At 48.5% G+C, this 24940-nt stretch overlaps 10 protein-coding genes across 10 annotated transcripts; 3 read left to right on the top strand and 7 right to left on the bottom strand.

Annotated features, from left to right (window-relative positions):
- Nucleotides 1-280: 280 nt before the first annotated feature.
- Nucleotides 281-2337, bottom strand: BDV38DRAFT_246190 (amidase signature domain-containing protein). Its single transcript, XM_032054513.1, has one exon. It carries the CDS (start codon nucleotides 2232-2234, stop codon nucleotides 300-302), a length of 1935 nt encoding a protein of 644 aa, XP_031913822.1. The 5' UTR covers nucleotides 2235-2337; the 3' UTR covers nucleotides 281-299.
- A 1287-nt stretch (nucleotides 2338-3624) lies between these two features.
- BDV38DRAFT_282691 (cytochrome P450) lies at nucleotides 3625-5516 on the bottom strand (the record flags this gene model as incomplete). The annotated part of the gene is made up of 2 exons (XM_032059848.1): nucleotides 3625-3825; nucleotides 4161-5516. The coding sequence occupies 2 exons, from the start codon at nucleotides 5514-5516 to the stop codon at nucleotides 3625-3627; spliced, it is 1557 nt and encodes a 518-aa protein (XP_031913821.1).
- A 921-nt stretch (nucleotides 5517-6437) lies between these two features.
- Nucleotides 6438-8150, bottom strand: BDV38DRAFT_246188 (magnesium transporter CorA family protein). Its single transcript, XM_032054512.1, has 2 exons — nucleotides 7344-8150; nucleotides 6438-7287 (listed from the first exon to the last, which is right to left on the bottom strand). The coding sequence occupies exons 1-2, from the start codon at nucleotides 7982-7984 to the stop codon at nucleotides 6699-6701; spliced, it is 1230 nt and encodes a 409-aa protein (XP_031913820.1). The 5' UTR covers nucleotides 7985-8150; the 3' UTR covers nucleotides 6438-6698.
- A 9-nt stretch (nucleotides 8151-8159) lies between these two features.
- Nucleotides 8160-10153, top strand: BDV38DRAFT_83742 (putative MFS pantothenate transporter). Its single transcript, XM_032064014.1, has 2 exons — nucleotides 8160-9227; nucleotides 9282-10153. The coding sequence occupies exons 1-2, from the start codon at nucleotides 8676-8678 to the stop codon at nucleotides 10095-10097; spliced, it is 1368 nt and encodes a 455-aa protein (XP_031913819.1). The 5' UTR covers nucleotides 8160-8675; the 3' UTR covers nucleotides 10098-10153.
- On the bottom strand, nucleotides 10153-12229 carry BDV38DRAFT_83751 (amidase). Its single transcript, XM_032064015.1, has 4 exons — nucleotides 12153-12229; nucleotides 12012-12089; nucleotides 11341-11945; nucleotides 10153-11293 (listed from the first exon to the last, which is right to left on the bottom strand). The coding sequence occupies exons 1-4, from the start codon at nucleotides 12203-12205 to the stop codon at nucleotides 10209-10211; spliced, it is 1821 nt and encodes a 606-aa protein (XP_031913818.1). The 5' UTR covers nucleotides 12206-12229; the 3' UTR covers nucleotides 10153-10208.
- A 442-nt stretch (nucleotides 12230-12671) lies between these two features.
- On the bottom strand, nucleotides 12672-14716 carry BDV38DRAFT_271062 (major facilitator superfamily domain-containing protein; the record flags this gene model as incomplete). The annotated part of the gene is made up of 10 exons (XM_032057247.1): nucleotides 12672-12895; nucleotides 12958-13053; nucleotides 13110-13177; nucleotides 13232-13438; nucleotides 13505-13582; nucleotides 13639-13814; nucleotides 13864-14058; nucleotides 14115-14278; nucleotides 14333-14375; nucleotides 14438-14716. 10 exons carry the CDS (start codon nucleotides 14714-14716, stop codon nucleotides 12672-12674), a joined length of 1530 nt encoding a protein of 509 aa, XP_031913817.1.
- A 727-nt stretch (nucleotides 14717-15443) lies between these two features.
- Nucleotides 15444-16894, bottom strand: BDV38DRAFT_271061 (aldo/keto reductase; the record flags this gene model as incomplete). The annotated part of the gene is made up of 8 exons (XM_032057246.1): nucleotides 15444-15616; nucleotides 15693-15838; nucleotides 15899-15954; nucleotides 16030-16114; nucleotides 16169-16365; nucleotides 16431-16535; nucleotides 16617-16763; nucleotides 16826-16894. 8 exons carry the CDS (start codon nucleotides 16892-16894, stop codon nucleotides 15444-15446), a joined length of 978 nt encoding a protein of 325 aa, XP_031913816.1.
- A 786-nt stretch (nucleotides 16895-17680) lies between these two features.
- BDV38DRAFT_282685 (enolase C-terminal domain-like protein) lies at nucleotides 17681-19018 on the top strand (the record flags this gene model as incomplete). Its single annotated transcript, XM_032059847.1, has 4 exons — nucleotides 17681-17856; nucleotides 17919-18028; nucleotides 18093-18204; nucleotides 18271-19018. 4 exons carry the CDS (start codon nucleotides 17681-17683, stop codon nucleotides 19016-19018), a joined length of 1146 nt encoding a protein of 381 aa, XP_031913815.1.
- Nucleotides 19019-19797: 779 nt separating this feature from the next.
- On the bottom strand, nucleotides 19798-20436 carry BDV38DRAFT_282684 (Dak1 domain-containing protein; the record flags this gene model as incomplete). Its single annotated transcript, XM_032059846.1, has 2 exons — nucleotides 19798-20162; nucleotides 20331-20436. 2 exons carry the CDS (start codon nucleotides 20434-20436, stop codon nucleotides 19798-19800), a joined length of 471 nt encoding a protein of 156 aa, XP_031913814.1.
- A 556-nt stretch (nucleotides 20437-20992) lies between these two features.
- On the top strand, nucleotides 20993-24249 carry BDV38DRAFT_292664 (putative NRPS-like enzyme; the record flags this gene model as incomplete). The annotated part of the gene is made up of 3 exons (XM_032062058.1): nucleotides 20993-21271; nucleotides 21331-23073; nucleotides 23134-24249. The coding sequence occupies 3 exons, from the start codon at nucleotides 20993-20995 to the stop codon at nucleotides 24247-24249; spliced, it is 3138 nt and encodes a 1045-aa protein (XP_031913813.1).
- Between the last annotated feature and the right edge of the window lie 691 nt (nucleotides 24250-24940).

Below are 24940 nucleotides of genomic sequence, written 5' to 3'. Positions count from 1 at the left end.
AGGCAGAGAGATATTCCCACTGCCACACAACTCGTGACTAGTTCATTATTGCTCATCTTGCGACGTATATTTATGAATAAAGCAATTATCTACTTGTTGGTTCAATTGTCTGGGTGGTCAATTTAGCAGGGACCGTTCATTTCTTTTTCATAGTAGTGAGTATTTAATTGAAATTGTCATTAGTACTATTCTGTTGCTGCTATATATATTTAGTCCGGTGTATTATCTTAACCGACACAGCCTACATACATCGTCCTTGTAGTAGCTCCACATTATCTTTACTACATAAACTCATCTTATTAAGAATATAACCGAGAGCCGGTACTGACAGGTCTGAGGACCCCCTTATTCTCGAGCCCCGCGACCAAAGAAGCCAGAGCATGGTCACATCCTCGCGCCATCTGCAACGCAACACTCACCGGTAAATACTCGGTCTGCAAAGAAATAGTACTATTGTATGGAGACTCTCCCACGGGTACAACAACCTCAGGTGTGCCACCAAATACTGCGATGCGCCCGATAGAGAATCCTAGTGGCGGTGTAGTGGGCGCATCATAGTATTGGTTACGATAGTCGGTCGTGCCGACCGAGTACACGCTGACGAAGAGCGACTTGGAGCAAGAGGCTTCATCGGACTGACCATATCCGGACTGTTCCCACCAGTTTCGGAAAGTAGTCATGTTGCGCAGGGCTACCTCATATGAGGCGTTTCCGCCATTGTCCTGGCCCCACTGCCAACGTGCTAATGGGCCAGGGTTGATGAAAGGCTGGCGACCACGGTGATGTGCTTTATAGTCTGCAAAGAGAGGGACGGCTAGGTGGTTGAACTGGCCCACGGAAGTAAGTGTGGCATAGGTCAAATTGAGCATCTCTTCCAGGCTGGGTGTGGCAGATGGCTGTGTGTCAAGCCATCGCTGCGACACGTCGACTTTGGTATGGTTGGTTCCGAGGAATACCTCAAGGCCACGTATGAAGGTAGTAAGACTTCGATGGGCTTCGGGAGTGATGCCTTTACCATCCCATCCACCGCCGGCCACGAGCAGCTGCCGGGGGTAGGACGTAACATTGTGCCGGAGATGAGGATACCAAGATTGCACAGTATGGGCCCATAGAGAGCCATTTCGGGCGAAGACGCCTGCTGTATCCAGCGGCGGGGAGAGAGGCAAGACATGATCCAGAGAGATAACACCGGTGGATGGCCTGTTGCCATAAACACCTTGCACGGCAGCTGGAGAACGCATTGAACCGCCAGTGTCACTACCCACAGTAAGGTCCAACCAGTCATACGCTGCAATAGCCGCACCGGAGCCGGAGGAGGAGCCGCTAGGTGCCTGATACCCATCTCCACGAGGATTGAAGGGACAGTGGAAGTCCACCCAGTCGGCAGTGGGCCGATCACCGTTCGCAAACTGAACAGTGCCAGTTTTACCGACGAAAACCGCGCCTAAGTCTAACAGTCTCTGAATAGATGGTGCCGTGTCATTTTGAGTTCCGTAGAGATAATAATAGGAGCGACTTCCGCCACTCGTCTTGAGACCCTTAACATGGAAGATATCCTTGACACCCAATCTCAAACCGGCCAATGGCTTCTCTTGAGTTGGTGTATAATAGAGACGTGAAGGCACGGCGACGTCCTTGGTCATCGCATTTTCTGTCACGGCTGGTAGGGGAAGCACGCCTCCCTTCTCGTCACTGATGGCGGCTTGGATGAAAGCTAGGTTGTCGTCAGGATACAGCCGGTACGCCCTAAACACATGTCCGGTATACAAGGAGACAAAATAGGGCCCATTCGGCAGCTCCTCCGTCAGCTGGGCGGTGATTGTGGAATTCGACGAAGCAGTGTGTATATTCGAATTCACCAGCAGCAATTCAGTGCCTGAAGGCTTGAGGATTGACGCATAATTACTCAGTTGGGAGTCAACGATTTCAGCAGTGGAGGCTGTGAGATAGACTGCACGCAGAAAAGTAGTCTGGAAGACATCATCACGCTCAACATAGTCCGATAGCAGCGACTCCAAGTTCGTGTCAGGAGTTACATGAATGACAGTTAATGGCACCAAATCTATGCCCTCTGTCAAAGAGGAGGCATTCGCAGAGGCATTGTACCCTTGCAAAGTCGAGACAGGAATACCGCTCACATAATAAGGAATTTCATTGAGAGACAGCGTCTGGCCATTGGGGACAGCAGCGCCGGTAACGACCGCCGCCAGCGAGAGAAGTGTACCAAGAAACATGAAGAATTAAGTCTGTCATCTTCATTTCGAATGGTGCCGATCTTCCTTTTTATATCATACTGAAGGTTTGGCATTAGTCACAAGCACGATGCTCGAGATAGGCAACTCTTAATAGTCCGATAACACTCTTATCGTGGCTGTGATAGCCCGACGCCAAGTAGGATCTAATCGTCTTGGCCGACTCCATCCATGATTTAGTGTCGGCATATCGCTCAATCATATTGATTGGGATATCCTAATGTTCCCGCGGGGTCCCTGTTACCCTTGTTATCGTCCGCTGTTCTCTCGGCAGACATAGCCGTTAGTTGATTTCAAATCGAGGCCGCGTCCTCCGGTCTTCGGATATTCCCCATGGGAAGTCTGCCCTCTTGTTGCTTCTTCCATGACATTTCGTTGTTCCGGTGAGTTGTCAAGTATAGGAAGACAAGAACATAATAGGGGGTGCTGAAGGAATCATTATAGGGAGTGGAGTGTTTTTTGACTCGTTCGGAGACATGAGCTTGTGAAAGGTGCGACCGATCTTTGACCCATGCTGGCTTAGATGATGTAACTCTCCAGTGCAACATCATTGGAGCGTTCTTTTCCCTTCCGTAAGCATAAAATGACTGTGGTAGTCAATTCTGAAAGGACGGGACTCAGCCATCCATCATGGGGCTAAGAGGTGTTTACAATATATCCGTCATCGAGAGACACAACAAGAAGAATACCTGGGCCTCTTTCAGGCTAGAAAGAGGATATTCCGCCGACCCTCCAGCTCACTTGAGTATGTTGACTGACTCCTGTGCGACATTGAGAAAGACCAACACCTGTGTTGAAAGAATATGTCCCTTGGAAGTTATGAGTATCACCCTATCCCAGAACATCCGAGTGAGGCTTTTCTGCTTAACTACACGTCAGGTAGTTTGTGCCATGGCTCAGTGTCCACGCATAGCTCTGTTATGGTTGAGCCACATGGAATCCACTTCAAATATACTGAGGTATAGCTAGAAACTGTTCAATAGTTTGGCATACCACATTTGAAATCGACAGAACTTTGACGTTAATCGAGTATCGTCAATTACGTCGAGACCGCATGCAAGGAACTGACACCTAGTTTTAGTTCTGGTCTGGACGCTTTGTTTAACTCGAAATAAGCTGAATGAATAAACTTAGCATCGTAACCGCGTCAGCCCCCTAAGATAGTGTACTATACTGTGAAGAATCTTGGATTGTAGGAGTGTTGAGAGGAGAATATGAAGCGTGCCAGCCAGCGCCTGGCGAAGGGCGGAACATACTTCCAGCCCAAAGCAGCGAGAGACCAGTCGACATGAAATATTCAAGAACCAAAGATCCAACATCAGAATTATCTTTCTCGAGCAACTGTCGACCTCCACACCTAATCCATCCCCTCTTAAGCAGGCTGCATCAACGACTTAGTCATATCAAGCTTAGAGACAGACACAATACCGTCCTCAACCAATTTCCCAAGAACACGCACCGTCCACCCCTGGCAATTCTCCTTCACTGCTCGGCGATTTACTGCATATGGCGGAATTTCCTGATCGGCAATAGTCTTCACCACCATAGCCTGCGCCTCAGTCACAGAAGCGAGCTGATATAAGGTCAGAAACAACTCAGAGCTAGTGATATCGACTTCCCCATCTGAGGGCTCGGAAATCATGTGTTCTGCATCACCGGTAACTTGATATAACCAGCCTGGTTCATTTTCGCGGGCTACGAAGAGGGACCAGCGGAGAGGCTCATCTGGACCTTGTCTTTCGTGGACAAGTGAGAGATATAGAGGTTGTGGTGGTAGAGGTGGTAGAGAAGTAGTACATTGTGATATTGGCTTGACAAAAAATAAAATAAACTCCAACCCTGATAAGGTTATGGAGAATTCATGGCACACTAATCGCTCAATTTCAGACCACCCTTTCAACCTCGCACATCAATCCCAATGGACTTTTGTTCTTCCTTAATCGAATCCATGATAATGTCGATATTTTTCTCGGTGGATTCCCATTCCTTCTCTATAAGACTGCGAGCATTCTCATTGCGCGGTTCAAATACTGCTTCAAACGGGGCGGGCGCGGATACGAATGCCGAACCAAAATCCATATCATCCACAGTTTTAGATTTACCGTCCGGTCCAACTGGTGGCTGTACATCAAAACCCCATAGAATGCGTGCCACAAGCACGAATAGGGAGTTGCGCGCAATATGCCTCCCAGTGCAGATCCGCCGCCCGTATCCGAAGAAGTTGGTGAATCGATCATTATCGGACCCTGCTAGCCATCGCTCTGGGCGGAACTCCGGCGGATTATCAAACTGGTGTTCATCAAGACTCATAGACCAATGTAAGGGGACTATCGTTGCGTCCTTAGGGATCCGGTAGCCGATATACGTGTCCTCCTTCCTAGCAGCATGCGGTACTCCCCCGGGCACAATGGACCGCCAACGGAGAGTCTCTTCCACTACCGCACAGATGTATGGCAGATCGTCTTTGTCTGATAATGTTGGAAGACGGTCAGAACCGACTACACGATCGATCTCACGTTGGGCTACGGCGATAAAGCGCGGATACGCCTGAGTAGCAAGGACGAAGACCTTCATGACAGTCGAGGTCGTCTCGAGACCGGCCTCTGTCAGGATGCCAAGATCGTACGCAAGCTCCAATGGTGGCATCAGCTGCCCTTGTTTCGAAACAGAAAATTCCTTAGACCAGTTCCATGCGGGGCTCTTCAGACCTTTATTCATGTTCCGCATATGGAGGCTCGACTCAATCTGGAACAATTCTTCACCAATCCGCTTCCACGGTGCCAAGAACATTGGCAAGGAATTAAGCATAGGTATCGCATCCACAGCCCAGGTTCCAACACGAGATGCATATGTGAAGTTATGTAAGATGCGACGCGCATCTTCCACATCTTGTTCATTCCCTGTCTTGACGCGAAATCCATATGTCAAGGAGTAAAGCAGACTGATGCTATATCGCTCCAGATGAAGAGAGAAGTCATTGGACGAGAGAAGCTCGTGCAAAAGCTGCTTACTCTCCAAATCCTGAATAGGATAATAGGTGGAAGACGCCCGCGGACTAAGCACGGGGGCCTCCATTCGCTGATGTAATCGGAAACGGTCGTCGTACTGCCGCAGCAGAATATGCATACCCTTCACGAGGTTATCGTCTGCCATGACCAGCTTGGGCCGATTGCTGTACAGGCTGCCTCGCTTATCGAGCAGCTCTCGGGCAATCGTGGTGTCTGCGATCAATATAATGGTCTGTCGCCCGAACTGTGCGCTCATGATTGGACCATATTTCTTGCTCCATTGATGGAAGGTGCGCCATGGCAATACTTGTGGTACCTGGTGGATATTGCCAATGAAGGGTAGACGTCTTGGGCCAGGAGGGAGGCGACGGTCGCGATAATATTCATATAAGAGGCGAAGGGCCAATAACGCAAGAAAGCTGTTCAGTATGCCAAACTCCATTATAGTGGCTTGGATAAGCTTCTCCCGGGTAAAAATATTGTGAACGAAAACATTTCGAACTCTGCACTGGAGCAGCTGAGAAGACTGATTTATGGCTTCGCTTTCGCTTCCACCAGTGAAGAAGGATGTTATCGTAAGCCATATCGTTGGTGCATTCCTAGGTTGCCCCTCAAGATCTACAGTGTGAAGAGCGCTTTGGCCTTTTATGAATTGAAGCTGTTATCCAAACAGCGACGACCGATCGGCAATTGTCACCATCGCTTAACCGACCTCACGGCACTTGCTGCATCTAGAGCTAATGAAATGCGACTATCTTACATCCACACTGAAAGCTGCATAACCGTCAAGGCGATTTGAGTGGTCTATCGTGAAGAACTGAGGGCTGGGGCAAATTTAGTTCGTTTAGACTTGCATTAGTTCCTCTGTGGCGGGCTGAAGGTTGACGTATGAGGGTACTATATGGGAAGGCGACACGACTATAGCTGCCTCTTCACGACGAGTACAGGGAGGCATTACCGAAAGTACGCCATTATCAGTATAACATTAGCTGACCCTCACGGTGGTATTGCTACGACTAGAATAATGCATCTCGTGATACAATAGGTCATAGGATTATCATACCACACCCCATAGGACTGATTTCTACGGATTTACCAAGAGCTTTCTAACAAGCAACCAGCCAAGTTCTTTAAACGACCCTTATTATCTCGTGGATCGGGCTGTAAGTAGAACCCTCCTATTGAAAGTATGACATTCCCCTCTGGACTAGTCAAAAGACTAAAGAGTGGACATATACTCCCAGGGAAGCCACTTATAACCTCGTATGGCTTAGTCATGATAGCGAAGCACATGGCCTGCTGTTCTATCTAACATCTGCTGACCGTTAAACCCTAGGGGCGTCGTAGTCAAGTCATTCATTGTTCTAATCTATATAGGTATCCTTTACTAAACAATATATATCCTGAATCACACATCTACAGAGTCAAGCGCAAGGATCTAAATAAATCGGAGCCGTTTTGCAGTGATCAAACCCAGAAAGATCAAACCCAAAATCACACCTAAGATACCATACCACCAATTGACGGGTGGGGAGTCCACATCCTCCGGAGTGTTGCCCGGGACAGTTACATTCATACCAAAGAGACCGATGAGAAACTGCATTGGCACAATGATCCCGCCAATGACCGTCAGCCGGCTAAGAGTCGCCGCAATGTCATTTCGCATGCGCGTCGAATCGAACGCCAGCTGACTCAGATATTTCTCCTGTGCCCGTGACAGCATCTGCTCCGCATTGTACAGATCGGCCATCATGGAAAGCACGTGGTCACGGATGTCACCGAGATAGAGAGTGACGTCCATGGTGGAGGGACCAAACGAGCCGCAGTGGCGATCGAAGCAGCGGATGACGTCGGTCTTGTCGTTCATCAGTTGGCGAATTTGCAAGACTTCTCTACGATATCGATGAATCCGTTGAAGTGCTAGACCGATGTCATCCGGTCGGGTTATGGAAACATCATCTTCGATCAATTCAACGCCGGCTTGGACGCGATTGATAAAAGGCGCGAAGCCGTCAACGATGTCATCGCTGGGGGAGATTAGCATGTTAAGCCAGAAGTTTGAGTCACAATTCGGTGCACATACATGAGGGCATAGGAGATCCAGTCACTGGTCAGTGCTAGATGGCTCCGGTGCTCCTTGACCCGATTTCGGACATGACCCCCGTGGGGACTGTTGCCGAAATTGAAGCTGAGGACACCCTCACGGAAAACGATAGCGTACACATTGGGAGAAGAAGATCGAGTGCCATCGACCGCCTCAACTTGCCGGGCCGGCTGCAGGGAAAGAAAGTAATACCGGCCGAACAGTTCGATCTTCTCTCGCGACTCTCGCATTTTGATGTCCTCGGTCGTGAGCGGATGGATGTCAAAGATCTGCGAGAGTGTTTCGATATCATCATCGGAAGGGCAGGTTACATCGAGCCACCATAGCCCAGAATGTTCCGTGGTGTCTAGCAGCGTTTCAAAGGGCTTATAGAACGACCGCAAGGACTGGATCGTGGACGAATGGATAACAGAATCCAGCTGCGATGTAAAGAAGCTGAACTGTGTCGCAGGAGCAGCCCCTCTATCATCATAGAAAGACATCTTGCGGTCCTTGAATTCATCAACTTCATCAGGACCACTGCCGTCGGGGCCCGAGACTGTAGGGTCATCTATACATGGGCTGACATCTGGGCGCTCACCAGGAGCGCCGTCCAGGTGGATGTCCGCCACCACACCCATGTTTACTCAAGAGGCAGCAAAGCTTGTACAGGGGAGCATGTGAGCTGTAAATTCACCGATAGGCCGTACACCATCCTGACGTGTCTTGCAATGGGTGGTTGGAAACCCAAAAATGTTGGACCAAACGGGGCAGAATATGAGGGATAAAAACGTTATGTAGGGGATGAGCTAATCGGTCACCGCTGATGTGTGTCCTTCTGCCGGCAGAACACAAGCCTGAGCTAAGCCTGCAGATGCAGGGCATTGGACGGACTTTCAGTGGTTGATTGTGTCTGGCGGTGAGGATTACGGGGGCTGTGTTGATGCCAAGAGCATGACGTGAAAAGTTTTCGCTATAACCAGACGATCATTGGGTCAAAGAAAATGCTTCTAGTGGAGTTACATCGCCCATTGTGACATTATCATCTTGCGACCCATTCGAGTCTATTGAACCTAGCATCTTTTGAGTTCAATCCTTCAACTTTCAAGGGCTTGTCGTAACCCGTGACACCCATGTGCCCCTCCTGGCATGCAGCCTGAGGCACCTACCAACTTCCACCAGAAGCGGTCTAGCTCCTTCGGACGTTCACCAATCAACTTCGTTATCAAAAAAAGAACTGCTCTGAATCGACATCATTTCCAACGGAATGAGATAGCGATCGGACCCTGCATATCCGCGGGGTGATCCTTCTCATTTCTACCCTGGTCAAGTATGTGGGGAATTAAAGACCCAGAAAGGAAGCTAGTGGTGAAGATTGACTTCTTCATTCTATCGTTCTGCTGCGTGACATATTTCTTCAACTACTTAGACCGCTCCAATCTATCCAATGCCTATGTCTCGGGCATGAAAGAGGAGTTGTCCTTCCATGGCAACCAACTCAATGTGATCAATACCGTCTTTACGGTGGGATACATCATAGGCCAGGTCCCATCCAACTTGGCCTTGACATACTTCCGCCCGCGGATCTTCTTTCCCGCCATGGTCCTGTTTTGGGGTGCTTTGACTATGGTGACGGCAGCAGTACATAATCCCCAGGGAATCATGGCCATTCGATTCTTCCTTGGACTGGCCGAAGCGAGCACCTTCTCGGGAACTCATTATATTCTCGGTTCATGGTATACTGAGCGGGAACTCGGCAAACGCAGCGGCATCTTTACAGCCTCGGGGCTGGCAGGAACAATGTTCGGTGGGTTTATTCAAACCGGCATTCATTCCTCCCTGGATGGTGTCAGGGGCCTATCCGGGTGGCGATGGCTCTTTATCGTAAGTACTGTGGCTTGCACCTCATGATACGGAAAGCATGTTAACATCAACCAGATAGATGGCTTAATCACCCTGCCCATAGCCATCTATGGCCTACTATTATTCCCCGATACGCCCACCACCACAACAGCTCCCTACCTAACAGCAGCAGAAAAGGAGCTGGCAGTGTCACGTCTGCCCACAGTCAATGCCAACCGTGCACCCGTGAACCGTGCCTTCCTCAAACGACTCTTCACCACATGGTACTGGTGGGGATTCGTCATCCTATGGGTCATCGCCGGAGAGACGGAATCCTTCTCCTCGAACTCTCTCTTAGCTTTGTATATGAAAGCCCACCCTACCATCCACTATTCGGTGTCCCAGTTAAACAATTACCCGACGGGTGTCCCAGCCGTCGGCATCGTCTCGACTCTCTTCTGGGCGACACTCACAGATATCCTCCAAGGAAAGCGATACCTAGTGAGCTACTTCATCGGCATCACCGGTGTAGTTACTTCTGTCTTGATCCTGACCCGCTTCGACTCAACAGCAACCGTGTTTGGGGCGTACTACTGGGCCGGAGCCGTGTATGCATGCCAGGCTACGTTCTTCGCCTGGTGTAATGATGCGATGCGATCGCAAGATGCACGACAGCGGTCCGTGGTGATCGCCAGCATGAATATGGGCAATAATGCTGTCAATGCCTGGTGGAGTATTATTTTCTATTCGGCGAATCTAGCGCCACGGTTCACGCGGGGAATGTGGGCGATGATCGGGTGCTCGATTGCGTTGGTTCTCTGGACGACGGGGATTGTATGGAGGACAGCCAAGGAGGAGAGACAAGCGGTTAGGATAGAAGAGCCAGAGAGGGTGGGCATTAAGGACAATTGAAGACCCAATTGTTTCACTCAATATAAGATACCGTTCATCGTGCGAACATAAATCTACGACGTATCTAATGTCTCTTTGAAGGATCTACAAAGTCTATCTGTACCACTGTATCTATGCAGTTTCGCCAGAACCACTGTTAGATGCAGCCCACTTCGCCCTCTGAATAACATCCTCCCAAATTGGTGGCCTCTCACGCAAGTCTGCCCCGAGCTCCTCGGCCTCCAATCCCCACTGCAACAACTGTTCTTCGCTACCCCATTCTCCATTCCCCATTAGCCCCACCGGAATCGTTCCCTCGTTGCTATGTTTACCCTCCGGATCGGCATATCCCGCCGGAACACTAATCGCAGGAATACCAGTAAAGTTTGCCAGCCAGACGTACTCCATGGCCTTCAGCGTGCGGTCGCCATCACTAAGTCCCCATTTTAACTCCGACTTGGAGACAATGGGCCAACCCGCACATGCAGTAGTAGGAGTCACGATGATCATGCCAGGGAATTCTTCCCAGAGGGCGGCAAGATGCTCCATCAGAAGGCGACGAAGTTTCTGCGCGAGAAGATAGTCAGTAGCGGGTGTCGTACGGCCTAGAGTCAGGAGAATGCGATTGGGAGCAGTGATGTTGGTGGTATCCGGGAGAAGAGCCGCAGCATCAGTTAAGATGGTCATGGCGTGGGCTGTCTGGCCCTCGATGAGGAAGGGGATGTCGATTGGCACAACGGAGTAATCTTTCTCAGTGACAAGCTTGTCCAGCAGGGAGCGGCATAGACGTTGGACGTCCGGGGTCGCTCGGGAGAACCACATTTCTGGGACACCGAGGATCTTCTTTCCTCTGGTCGACGGATACAATGAGAGCGGGCCTGGAGCTGGGAATGGTGTATCTGGACCTGGCTTGGCGAAAACGTGATACGCTTCAGCGAGAGAGCGGATGTCTGCAGCGAGGGGCCCAATCACACTGGTGGTACTGGCGTAGTTGACGCTTGGATAATGCGAAAGTCGGTTATGAGTCGGCTTTAGCCCCACGACGGAGCAGAACGACGATGGGATACGGACACTTCCTCCACCATCTGTACCTAGAGCGATGGGGACTAGGCCTGTGCTAACGGCGTATGCACAGCCGGAGGAACTTCCGCCGGTGTAGTAGTCCGGGTGATATGGGTTTGGCGGAGTGCCGTAGTGAATATTGTTTCCAGTTGTATCTGATCCGGTGTTAGTATACAACGACGATGAGGTGCCAAATTCATACCAAGCCCGAACTCATGCATCGAGACCTTTCCCACTACGATCGCTCCAGCTTTCTCCAGCTGTCTAATACACCAATTGGTAATGGACGGATCGCCCGATTTTGGGTCAAGCGTGTAATCATTCAGCGAGCCAATATTAGTACGGTACCCATCGAGGTCGAATTCATCTTTCACTGCGGCAGGAACACCATCGAACAAGCCGAGCGGTCGCCCTTCTCTGTAACGACGGGTAGACGCCTCGGCTGCAGCAAGAACAAAGTCGACTCGACTGTCAATAAATGCAATGGAATGTTTACCAGGCGTGGACAAATCGCGACGGATTAACGGGAGGAGTCCCTTGACGACCGCAGTAGGTGTCAAGTCTCCCGATTTGTAAAGCTCATGGTAATCCGCGACCGAGTAATACTTAGTAGGATATGTCACTGCAGGTGCCGATACCGTGTTCACGACAGAACCATCGGTATTTTCTTCACTACCACCCTTCACAGGGACAACAGTTGGGTCATAACGAGGCTCAATGTAATCCAGGTGGGACCGGATCGCCCGGAGAGACCCAAATCCCGCGTTCGACCAGATTATCTGTGGTAGGAACCACAACCAGTCCAGCCTATTGATGATTAGTTCCTATGCTACGGTGGGTACAGGGGCACTGCCTCTGTTCGATGTAACATACAACCACGCCCCAACATTTAGAATGACGCCGCGGAGTGCCGGGTTGGGCTTCCGGTCATAAGTGGGTGGAAGATCAGGCCTGACGAGGAGTACGGTTAATATTCCAGTCCATTGCCAAGAGAAGGCTAGAAGGTGCGCTCACCCCTTTCTGGGCTCCGGATAATCTTTGAATTGGTGTTGTTTGGAGCCAGCCATGGTACTGTGTTGAATGCTTTGATCGCGCAAGGAGTGAAAGACAATGAATCACAGGAAAACAATCGGCGTAGGTGACATTCCTCGGATGATCATCACCCGGTGGGCCTGGTATACCCATCGAAATACCGTAATTTAACCCGCTTTTGCTCCATAATTAGTGGAAATTAACCTGATTATTACCGACCCTGAACACTGTATTGAGCTTTGTTCCCAATCACAAGGAGGGCAAGGGTACGCAAGGGTGTACCCTAACTGGTTACAACTGGAATTCATGAAGTGCCATTTCTATCCTAACCAATTCCCAATATACAACCCGCATCATAGCTTCATCAATCTTAATTCATTGTTCGAATCTCTGTAAATGCCATTTCGATCTTGGAACTGTAAAGCGGCCGGGGAATCTCCAATATGACCACTATTTAGAGAAATCAACCGTGCCTTTGTACATTAGACAATGCCTTCTCTTCTAAAGCAAAAACCGGAAGCCCCGGTTGACGACCAACTCAGACACATCATGTCCTCCACTACTAGTAGGACCGGCAGACGGGGGCAAATCAGCACCCTCCTCTTGATCGAGCTTCTTGTTCAATCTCCCGAGATAAATGCGAAGGATAGTCGAAAATATGATCGTCATACTGCACATCCCGATATTGACACTGAAAGCGGTAATATATCGAGGCGCGGCCGAATCTTTGCATATGGCGGTTAGCAATCGCCTACATATGATTGTCCTTTCTGACTAGGGATCCTACCAGGGTAAAGGTAAGGCGTGTAGATTTGGGCCACGTTACTGAGACAGTTGATAAAGGCCAAAGCAGCTGCACGTTTGGAGGCGGGGCGCGGCAGAACTAATTTCGTTATTATTAGTTCAGTCAATTGCAAGATCGCAAAAGGATGCTCGTACTGTTTGAAATGTATCCGAGGGCAACAACGTAGCTGGCATAAATACTACCTAGCATGATGCACATTGCGCTTTAGGCCTCTGTTAATAGCTGCTCAAGTAATTCACAAATTATGCGGACTTACACATAACGAGCGGCAAAGTTGTTTCCTGCCATATATAGGATGAAGGATACAATAGCAAAAATTGGTGGAAGGCAAAGATGAAGGTATCGTTCTCCTGTACGGTCTGCATTCCAAGCATGGATCAACACAATAATTGTGCCTATGAGATACGGTGGGGTCATCAGGAGTAGAGTATCAATGTTGTTCTTGCCAAGTCCAGACATCACACTTGAGGAAGTAAGTTTCAATGTTCATACCAAGAGTTATAGAGCTATTCAAGAGAGGATCTTTTACCTTGGGAAGAAAGTGGTTACAGCACCAGATGATGTACAACCGTAGATGACGCCAAGCAGTAGCCAGGTTTTTGGGTCCCTGAATAAACAGAGTTAGTCTAATAGCGAAGCTCCAGGATAAGCGATTGATCTTACAAGATAGCAATTTTTGCACCGTGGAATATGCTTTGATGCTCACTATCCACCCAGTCATCTTCGCCGATATCTTCTTCTAGTCTCCAGGCCGCAAGCACTTTCTCATCTTCACTTAACCAGGGTGTAGTCCTGGGAAGATCTGGAACGATAAAGAAAGCGAATAAAGCCACAAAAATCTAATAAAATTAGTACTAATATTGGCTCCACTAACGTAGCGGCACATACCGTCAGTGAGCCCTCTATAATAAAAAGCCATCTCCATGCTGCGATACCTCGGGCGCCATTCAAGCCGCTTGTAATACCAGCGGAGATTAAGCCTGAGAATGCGCCTGAAATCAATGATCCGGCGTATAGTAGGGCGGTCCGTTTAACCAATTCCTTCCTTGTATACCACGCTGATAGGAGATAGAGACAGCCGGGCTGGTGTATATTAGCAATGTAGGGCGACCCGTAAGCGGGAGCCAGTGTTTTCTCACAAAATAAGCTGCCTCAACAAACCCAAGGAAGAATCGGACCGCTAGCAAGCCCCCGAAGTCCTTCGTGACTGCAGTCAAACACGAGATGACACCCCATACAACCATGCAGCCTGGCAGGTAAATCGAAGGTTTGCCGAATTTGTTGAGAATCATGTTCGAAGGCACTACTGTAATTAGCCCTTGTTATTCCCGACAAGGTCGCAAAACTTAAGATTTACCTTGCATCAGGAGATATCCGACAAACAAGATACTAACGCAGACCTTTGAGTTGCGGTCAGTTGTTGAGGTGAATTTCAGTCCTTGTTCCGCTAAAATTGTCTTACCTGGTATTGTTCCCCTTTGAGGTTTAGGTCATCTTGCAGTCCAGCCAACTTTGCCGCTGCAATGTTGTTGCGATCCAAGTAGTTGAGGATATACATAACCAACATGATTATCAATAGTCGGGTGTCAATTTTCCTGACCAGTGTTTTTTCCCGTTGCCTTCTCTCTTCTGGAGACCAATCAATCAAGGCCGTCGGTATTGACCCCTGGTTTTGGTCCTTGGGGTTGTCCACGACATATTGCTCGATGTGATGGGTTCCGGAGTCCTTGGTACCATCCATAACTTAGGATTATAATTTTTGGTTCAAGTCAGGATATACAAAAGGAAGAGAGAGAGAGAGCCAAGAGACTTCAACTTCCGAGGGAATTGGCGGGGTGGGAAATCCACAAACAGCAGACCAAAGCGACCCATTTAAAGTTGCTGGGCATGGCCAAGCTTTGTGCTTCAAATCTCTGGGGTAAGCAAAGATTCCCCATGGGGTAAGCGATTGGCTCAAAGAAAGACAAGACCAGTAGTTTTCCAAGGATTGAAAGTCTATACTGCATATCCGAGTAGATGCCCCGCAGAGGACGGAAAAGTCCATGGATCCGATATGACCGCGCTAGGAAAAAGAGGTGCCAATCAATTCATCTGCGGCATCAATCACTTACTCACCTGGGAAATAGGGTGAAGTTTGTTTGTCCAAATTTCCCACATCTGCTTGCTGGAGGGTTTTATCCGCTATGGCTAGAAACCTCAAACCCCCGCATACACTAAATCAATTGTTAACTAGCCCTAGACCTCATTAAGTGGACATGTCATATTGGCGACCTCAACACGAGTTTTGGTAACCCCCTTGCATTCTGCATATCGGTTCAAGCTACATTTCTGGAAGAGTTAATCTAACAATATGAACAACTTCTATGACAAATCCTAAATATCATAATTTTGATGAGAAGCAGAGAAGAGACTCTATGTTGGTGTATATGCCCATTGGGTCCACGTTGAAAAGGAAAAAAGGCACGATTTCAAGGGCTGGCAAGCTTCTTCTGCTCCGCAGCCCAGGCCAGTGCACTTTCACGAGCGCTGGCCTCACCCACTTCGCCAAAGATATCAACGCCTAGTCTCGCGGGGAAGTTCATGCGTTGGTGCTTCTCCAGGCTCTGTATAGCTTCGAAAGCGTCCTCGGGGAGTATGAAGTCTGATGCAGATGGCGTATTAGCTCAGGTTATGGAGATATTCGGGAAGACTGAGCAATTTGATGTGTGAGATCTTACCATCGAAGTTGCTCCGGATTCTCTCGGGCGTAATGGACTTGGGAAGAACCACCGTCCCGCGTTGAACCGCCCAGCTGATCAACACTTGCGCCGGTGTTTTACCCAGTTGACGGGCAACTTCAATTACCAAGTCATCGTCAACAGCACTACAACAATTATATGAGCAAATGAGCACCTTTTGTCTTCATGTACGTGTGCCGACGCACCGAGGAATATTGTAAATATTGTTTCCAAGAGGAGAATAACCTGTAATGACGATTTGCTGCAACAAACATCAGGATCAGGACCGGCGTCACAGTTACGTCCGAATGTGTCATGTTCAGAGGGGGCAACGTACATTGTCCTTAGACCACTGAAGCAATTCTCGTTGCTGAAGGTAAGGATGGGCTTCAATTTGGTTCACAGCAGGCCGAATTCTGGCACTAGAATCAGGTCAGCTTCCGGAAGAGTGCTTCAGTCTGGACAATGCCACATGCGTCTTGAACAATTCCTCTATCTTCGCCTGGGTGAAGTTGCTAACCCCGATTGTCCGAATCTTTCCTTGCTCCACAAGTCGTTCCATCGCTGCCCACGTGTCCTTGATAGGTACATCAATAACGTCGATGAGGCCTGTCTTGGCATCCACCGGCTGAATGGTTTCATTGGAGTGTCGGAACGCTACCGGCCAGTGAATCTGCATCACACGGTTGATCGAATCAGTAACAATTTCGAGGAGAAACAGAGCACAATGTAACTTGCCAGGTATAGATCAAGGTAATCAGTTTGCAGATCAGCGAGTGATTTATTCACTGCTTCCTCGACATGTTCAGGTTCGTGGTGGGTGTTCCATAGCTTGCTGGTTAACTACACAGTCGAATCCGATGGTTCAGTATGCTGTATGGGATACTTCTAGGAGAAAAAGTGTACAACTGTGGGCATCCATACGAATATTTCACTACGCGGGACTCCCGACGTCTTGATGCCGTCTCCAACTTGCTTTTCGTTGCCGTACACAGCAGCCGCGTCGATGTGTCGGTAGCCTGCTTCCAGAGCTGTCTTCACCGCTTGACAGACCTCATCATTCTTCGATTGCTGGAGAGATCCCAATGTAAGCCATGGTTAGAAGGAAATACTCTCCTGCGTCTTGTACATACCCATGTACCCAGGCCAACGACGGGCATGCTGTACCCGCTACTCAACTTGAAGCTCCGACCTGACGCCATTGTTGCACAAAACGATGATTCGATAATGAAAGGGTAGGCTTAGGAAGTATTTGTGTATCTGGCTAGAGGAAATATTCAAAACATCAAAGTCTCTAAGTATGAATGCGTCAAGAGATCGATTTCCTTGATCACAAATTGAACCAGCCTCGACTCGGATAAGTGACCGGAAACCGAAAGTATGGAAATGTTTCCTGAGATGGTAATCCGAAAATATCTTATGATGTTGACTGACAATCTAGACATTTCTAGATTTCGTCTTATATTTACACATATAACTACTAAGAATACCAATTCAATGAAAAAAAAAATTGATAGAGATATAACACTTTAAGATGTACCGAATACTAGATCCTCTATGCCTAAGGCACCACTCGGCTTACCCGGGAGGCCGAAATCAGGGTAGGTTCAGGTCGGGTGCAAGTCAGCCTGTCAACAACCCTAATAGCTTCCTAGTATATTTCCATGAAGATCCCACTTTTCCGGTATTACGACAATTGTGACAGTTCGCAACTTGTCAGAAGTGACATTCGAAGCTCTTTTCCGAAATGCGATCGCGTCCGCAAGTACTGGCTGTGACGGAAAATATTCCAGGCCACTTGCGTTCGTATGGTCTTCACTTTATTGAAGTGGCCGAGTGTTGCCATCAGAGGATGGGCTTTTGATTCCCCATTTAACTTAGCGAAAACCCGAGGTCAAGTTTGGTGGTTCCCTAGTCAATTTTACATGCGGATGAGAACCCTCAATTCCTAACGCTCCTCAACTATTCGTAAGGAAGGCAACAACACAATGGCTCCAATCAAGCAAATCGAATATTTTAGAGTGCCTCCGCGATGGCTTTTTGTCAAAATCACAGACTCCGAGGGCAATTTCGGCTGGGGTGAAGCTTCGCTAGAGGGTCATACAGAAGCAGTTGAAGGCTGTCTCGATGCCTTTGTCGAGCGATTTGTGGGCTTGGATGCCAAGTATGAACCATTTGCGATTCTCTTTTCCCTCTCCTTGAATGTGTACTGAAGTCATGCTTCAGTGACATTGAGCATATATGGCAGAATGGCTATCGTATGGGCTTCTACCGTGGCGGCCCAATCCTAATGAGTGCTCTATCTGGCATCGATATCGCATTATGGGATTTGAAGGGTGAGTCTGAGCAAACAGCTATAAACCGGTATGGTGGGTTGATTTCCGCTCATTCTTTTTCCAGCTTCACGTTTTGGTGTGCCGATATATGAGCTACTTGGTGGGAAAGTCCGTGACAAGCTGCGGGTTTATGCTTGGATAGGCGGGGATCGCCCGGGAGATGTCGAGGAACAAGCGTAGGACATGACACTCCAATTGCCCTTTGTAATTTCATGTGAACTGATAATTCTTTCGCGTGCCAGTCGCGGTCGCATAGCGCAGGGATTCAAGGCCGTTAAAATGAACGCGACAGAAGATCTTGGTTGGCTGGACTCGCCCGCCGCGCTCAACGCATCAGTAGAGCGTCTAAAGACTGTCAAGTCTCTCGGATTAGATGCTGGGGTGGACTTCCACGGCCGGCTGCACAAGGCAATGGCCATTCAGCTTGCACATAAGCTCGCTTCGCACGAGCCGTTGTTTATTGAGGAGCCCCTGCTCTCCGAGCATCCAGAGTCTGTGGCTGCTTTGTCCAAATTGGTCCCCATTCCTATTGCCCTTGGAGAGCGTCTACACTCGCGTTGGGATGTCAAGCCATTTTTAGAATCGGCATCGGTCAGTATTCTTCAACCGGATATTAGTCACGTTGGAGGTATTTCCGAGCTGCGTCGTATTGCCGTCATGGGTGAAGCATACGATGTGGCTTTGGCACCGCATTGCCCTCTCGGCCCGATTGCCCTCGCTGCGAATATTCAGGTGGATGCCGTGTCGGCTAATTTTGCGATTCAAGAAATGAGCTTGGGCATCCACTATAATCATGGCTCGGCAGATATCGGCACCTATATCAAGAACCCCAACGTTTGGACGGTAAACGACGGCATGCTGGATCTTATGCGGGGCCCCGGGCTAGGCATAGAGATTGACGAGGAAAAGGTTAGAGCTGCAGCAGTCGACGCCAAAGCCTGGAGAAGCCCCTACTTCGAAGGTCCAGGTGGGGAGTGGAGAGAGTGGTAAGATGTATCTTCTAGTCACGTAGAGTGTTGATTTTTAGATGTCTACTACTTAAAGTCCTAAGATCATGATATAGAATTTTTGCATATTTCTATATATCTAGAATTATATATCAATAGAACAGTGATTCGATATAGCTAAGGCTGTATCTAAAGCTATACGTTCCACAAGACCAAAAGATCACGTAAACCTGTATCTATGATCCGGATTGCCCTGGGTTGCACCTTTGCACTGCTTACCGTCGTTACAATATACATAGCTATATGTATAGCATGTTATGTGTACGAAGGTAGATCTTTGCAAGGCTTTATTTCGTATGGCTAATTCTACACATTCAATTTACATTATTATGTATTCTTTGCCATCATAGATTTATATGTGCGATTGATTCAACCTCCTGCCCAGGCTCTCAATTCGGGGGATATTACCACATACTTCTCAATAGTGCAGGATAGATTTATTGTGTCTGGCAAATCTGGGTTCCCAGACTAGGAACCTGTCGATTCCTCGGCTGTTGTAGTGCTGGGGGAATCTGATCTCTCATAGTTGGAGCATTAGATGATTGTTTAGAGCCATGGAACCTTATTTGTATTCTATAGTACTGACCTCCGTGGCTAAACTGAACGACAGCTAAAGGTTCTTTAATGTTTTGTTATGCTTGCGGAACTCATTGTGGATTCCCATACCCACTTCGACCTGATCCACATTGTCTGTCGATTCTATTGTCGGCTTCCCCGCAATGTGAACATGGTCCAATGGAGCCCCGATAGTGACAAGATTATTCAGTAAGTCTTCACCGACTTTGCAGAGTAGCTGATATTCATCTTGTCCTGTTTTGCCAGGGATCCGAGGACCTTCTCAACGAGGACAGCACCTGCAAGACCTCGTCTTCCGACTCTGCCGCTCTTGCGTCGACCAACCAACACATCATCCCCGACGACTAGCACGGCAGTATCGAAGCCAGCAAGGTGGGACTTTTCAGCTGCCAGGTGAAAGTACAGTATATCGCCTGTGTAATTCATGGTCACCAGCAGGGCGCCGGCAGAGTCGCCCACTCGAGATTTTGTGGTTTGAATTTGGTGCACACTCGGAGACGCAGAAATAGACCCTGACACTCCGGCACTGAGAAGGCCATCGCCGACTAGGCCTACAAAAGAGTGTTGATGGCCAGCTCAACCACCCGAGATGATTGTCAGTCACACTCTTGTTCCCGTCATGGCGCGGATTTATGATAGCTTTGGCCATTAGCATACCGCGTGTATGAGTATACGGCATGAGAGAAGAGCACACGAAGTGTTCTTGGTCTTGTTCTTACCTTTGATACCCTCGTCATATCGCAAGAAAGGGTTAGACAGGATCAGTCTATGCAAACTATCTTGGACGAGTGTTGTTCCATAGTTGATGGAATGCTTCGTAGTCATTTTTACTTCCTAGTGCAGTCAAAGCAATCGTGCGTTGTAAGAATCTCTTCCCCTTCGGAGGTCAGACTATTTTATATGATCCTGAGCGTCGCGTATTACTTTATTGTTCCTAGCATAACGATTACTACTTTCTCATACTATGCCTGGTCTAGCCACTACATTGAGATCTCAACGTCTCCAACGAACGCATGTCCCCACATCTTTACCTCCAGTGTCTGTAGTGTATTTTACTTCTCCCGGTGCTTAGTACCATGCCTTTCCGTCACGACTTGTTATTTTTAATTTCCCTTTCCTGGGGTTCGCAAAGACCATGGGTCCGAAGTTCCCTATAGCCGAATTTGTGGGGTACGGAAATGACAGTATGGCCCCGGAAAAGCATCTTGCGGCCAAAGCTTCCATTTAATGTTATCCGATTGGTTCACTGGCTACTCTGGCTGGTACTGTAAAGGCTCATGGGCAACTATTTGACTGGCTTAGTACTTAAGCATCCTACTAGAAATTATGATCGGACACATTGTGTTCAATTGGCAGTTGCATAACAAAGACCACATCCATCATGTTATATTCAAATACACTAGAATCTCTGGGTGAGGTCAGCCCAAAGGCTGGATTCGCCCACAAACTGCCCCCAAGTCCACCAGCCGACGGATCTCAGCCTCCTTGTATAATCGATGATATTCTACAGAACTTGGTGCGGGATGCGCCAGATGAGCCCCTGGTTGGCTATCCAAAGAGTGTGCATGGTGTTACCGATTATGAATATTATACCCCGCGGGACCTGCACAGGTTCGCCAACGGCGCTATCAGGGCATTTAAGTTAGCGGGTCTTCCAGAGGTAAATATTGAGTCCAGGTCAGAGGAACGGACATCTTGATTGTTAATTATTGGCTTTAGTTCTCTCATCCCACTGAGAACCGTGTGGTCTCCATCCTCGGCCCGTCCAATCTCGAATACATCGTGTCGCTCTTCGCATTGTCTCGAATGGGATACTCTATTCTGCTACTTTCCACCCGCCTTAGCACTGAGGCATATTCCAACCTACTCACTCTGACCAAATGCAACCACGTTGTATACGCACCGTCCAACAAAAAGATGGTCGAAAAAGTGGTGGAGCATTCAGCTGTGTCCACTTTTTTAGTCCCGGAATTTGCAGACTACTCGAAAGAGCCATCGAGTGCACCCTCACAGCCCTGTTGGACACCGCAAGCTTCTCAAAAATGGGCTTTCATTGTCCATTCTTCTGGCTCCACTGGTCTTCCCAAGCCGATCTTTCAAACCCATGGGGCTTGTATCTCCAACTACAGTACGAGCAAGGGCTACCGAGCACTACTCACTCTCCCACTTTTCCACAACCATGGTCTCTCTACTTTCTTCCGCTCACTCTTCAAAAGAAAGCGGATTGCAATTTACAACGCCAACCTTCCGCTGACTGGGAAGAATGTGTTGGAAACGATGAAAGTCGCTGCCCCAGAGAGCTTTCACGGCGTGCCGTACGTCTTAAAACTCCTGAGTGAAACAGACGAGGGCGTCAGTGAACTAGCAAAATGTGAACAAGTACTCTTCGGAGGCAGCAGTTGTCCTGATGCTCTTGGTGATCTGCTAGTAAATGCTGGCGTCCGGCTAATCAGCCACTACGGAGCCACCGAGCTAGGACAATTGATGACATCCGCACGACCCCCAGAAGACAAAGCTTGGAATTATGTTCGACCACTGGAAAAGGTGAAGCCTTTCCTACAATTCAAGCCTCTTGAAGACGGATCCTATGAGTGTATTGTTCTCGATGGACTACAATCCAAAGTCGCTTCCAACTCAGACGACCCTCCAAACTCTTTCCACACCCGCGACACTTTTCTCAGGCACCCCTCTATCCCCGATGCTTGGAAATACTTGGGCCGCATTGACGATCGGGTTACTTTAGTCAATGGAGAGAAAGTTCTTCCTGTGCCGATCGAACATCGTATCCGACAAAACATTTTCGTCAAGGATAACCTCGTGTTCGGTGTGTCAAAGCCACTCCCTGGATTGATTGTGGTGCCTAGCGTCGAGGCTGAGGGACTATCATCCGATGAAATCCTGGATCAAATCTGGCCTGATATTGCGACAGCCAACCGTAATGCTGAAGCGTTCAGTCAGATATCACGCAATATGGTCATTATTCTGGACCATTCTTGCTCTTACCCAATGACCGATAAGGGAACTATGATCCGGAACAAGTGTTATATGGAATTCGACGACCTGATTCAAGCTGCGTATGCGCGTCTAGAAAATGGCGATGGTAATGAAGGGCCCCGTCGTGTTTTAGAGTTGCCGGACTTGACAGGATTTGTGCTGGATACGTTCCGCAACGATCTTGGCTTCAGCGATATCTCAGCTGACACCGATCTGTTTGAGGCCGGTGTCGACAGCTTACAGGCAATCAAGGTTCGTGGTATTCTTCAGTCACAAATTGACATTGGAGGTGCCTCTCTCGCGCACAATGTTGTCTTTGACTGCGGCACCGTTGAAAAGCTGGCCAAGCATCTGAATGCGCTACGCACAGGAGAAGAATGCGTTACCGAGAACGAGGTGGAAGCGATGTCACAAATGGTCTCACAATATTCGACCTTTCACAATCGGCCATCGAATGATCAAGTTGTGGTAAGTAGCCGGATCATCTGAAATTCCTCACATAAACGTCCTAATGATCCTTCCATCTAGATTCTCACGGGTACTACCGGGTCATTGGGTGTATATATACTCTCTCAATTATTACACAATCCTTCAGTTAAGAAGATCTTCTGTCTTGTGCGTGCAACTTCCGAGCACAACGCGCTAGATCGCGTGCTTTCGAGTCTATCTTCAAGGTCTCTACCTATCACGAACGCGTATAAGATTGCCGCATTCCCTGCGTCCCTCGGGAAAGAAGACCTCGGTCTTCCAGCCGCAGTCATCGATGAATTGCATAATTCTTTGACTCATGTAATTCATGCAGCTTGGGCTGTCAACTTCACCTTGGGTGTTCGCAGTTTTGAGCAACAACATATCAGAGGCGTTCAGAACATGATCAACCTTTGTCTCTCCAGTCGCCGGTCTTCTCCCGCTGAGTTTTACTTCTGTTCTTCCATCTCTGCAGCTGCTGCTACACCTCTCCCAGCCATCATCGCTGAAGGCCCGATCCCTGAACTTGCACATGCCCAGCATATGGGTTACGCTCGGTCTAAACTTGTGGCGGAGCGGATTGTTCATGCAGCCGCCCGTACTACTGGAATGGTAGCCAAGGTTCTCAGAATTGGACAAATTGTTGGAGACACCGCTACTGGGTATTGGAACCCAACTGAGGCAATTCCACTCATGCTCCAGACCGCAAAAGCATTGGGAGCATTGCCGGCGTTAGATGAGACTCCGGCATGGCTTCCCGTTGATGTAGTTGCGAGATCCATCTTAGAACTAAGTGGGATCGTCCCCAACGACAAAGCCAAGGTTCTTGCTCACGACCCCAGCGTAGTATATCATGTGCAGAATTCCAAAACTTTCCGGTGGACGGAGGATCTCTTGCCCGCTCTCCAGCAGGCAGGCTTGAAGTTTGATGTCCTTCCCAAGAGAGAATGGGTGCAACGTCTACGTGAATCAGAGCAGGATCCGCAGAAAAACCCAACGATCAAATTACTGGGCTTCTTCGCCGAAAAATACGATAACGACGCCCCTGGTCGTTCGGGACTCGCATTTGCCATGGAGAAGACGGAAAGCGCGAGCCCTTCTCTTAAAGGTGGTGTGGAATTGATTGATACTGGCTTAATCAAGAGGTTTGTGGCTGCCTGGACACCGCGGTGGTGATCATTTGCTTTCAAAATCTGTCGTAAATTCTGCCTTGTTCACTTAGTTAGATGACAGCCTTCTGCAGTACAGATTGAGGCCACTTCGGCATTCACGTTTTATCCTTCTCTCTTACGCGGTTCTTTGTGTCGAGATTTTCTCGTATTTTGAGAAGCCATTTCTAGTCTCTAGATGCCTAGCAGATATACGGCTCAATTTCAGCCCTGCTACAAAAGCAGCCTTGTGAACCTTATTGTCAAAGGTTTAAGAATATTGGGCAAGCTCTCACGTTTCCGAGGAGCTTTATTCGACAATACATTCCCTGGGTTGCCAACTTCCCCCACTCCGTTACCCCAGTCCATCAAGACATTTGATTAGATTAATATTGGGGTCACATCAAATACGGGGTATGGCTATGTTTCGGGGGAATAGCTTGTATCTCCAAACTCAATCATTACGTCCAACACATAGCCTGCCTTTGGAGCACACCAATGTTGAATGGGGATACTGCCGAAGGCTTTACCCGGTGTGTTTTCCGAAGCTTAGCATGTTTTCCGAATAGTTCTTCTAAACTGGCCTTCCATGTCCAGACGTCTTCGATTCGTACGTATGACTCTTTTGCCTTGCTTCTATCTCGTAGGATTTTGTAAAGTATATCAGTGCAGCTTGAGCCTTCCGTGCTATCTTTTCTTCTACATATACTTCAGGTTGG

Source organism: Aspergillus pseudotamarii, assembly GCF_009193445.1.
Source record: "Aspergillus pseudotamarii strain CBS 117625 unplaced genomic scaffold BDV38scaffold_25, whole genome shotgun sequence".
Classification (NCBI taxonomy): domain Eukaryota; kingdom Fungi; phylum Ascomycota; class Eurotiomycetes; order Eurotiales; family Aspergillaceae; genus Aspergillus; species Aspergillus pseudotamarii.
The sequence above is the reverse complement of the archived record's forward strand: the minus strand, read 5'-3'. Positions and strand labels throughout refer to the sequence as shown.

Coding starts and splice junctions, on each gene's coding strand:
- BDV38DRAFT_246190 (XM_032054513.1), bottom strand. CDS start 2,234: ATGTTTCTTGGTACACTTCTCTCGCTGGCGGCGGTCGTTACCGGCGCT.
- BDV38DRAFT_246188 (XM_032054512.1), bottom strand. CDS start 7,984: ATGGGTGTGGTGGCGGACATCCACCTGGACGGCGCTCCTGGTGAGCGC. Junction 7,288..7,343: donor TGGATCTCCTATGCCCTCAT/GTATGTGCACCG, acceptor AATCTCCCCCAG/CGATGACATCGTTGACGGCT.
- BDV38DRAFT_83742 (XM_032064014.1), top strand. CDS start 8,676: ATGTGGGGAATTAAAGACCCAGAAAGGAAGCTAGTGGTGAAGATTGAC. Junction 9,228..9,281: donor GGTGGCGATGGCTCTTTATC/GTAAGTACTGTG, acceptor AACATCAACCAG/ATAGATGGCTTAATCACCCT.
- BDV38DRAFT_83751 (XM_032064015.1), bottom strand. CDS start 12,205: ATGGCTGGCTCCAAACAACACCAATTCAAAGATTATCCGGAGCCCAGA. Junction 11,946..12,011: donor CTAAATGTTGGGGCGTGGTT/GTATGTTACATC, acceptor AATCATCAATAG/GCTGGACTGGTTGTGGTTCC. Junction 11,294..11,340: donor GATGCATGAGTTCGGGCTTG/GTATGAATTTGG, acceptor ACACCGGATCAG/ATACAACTGGAAACAATATT.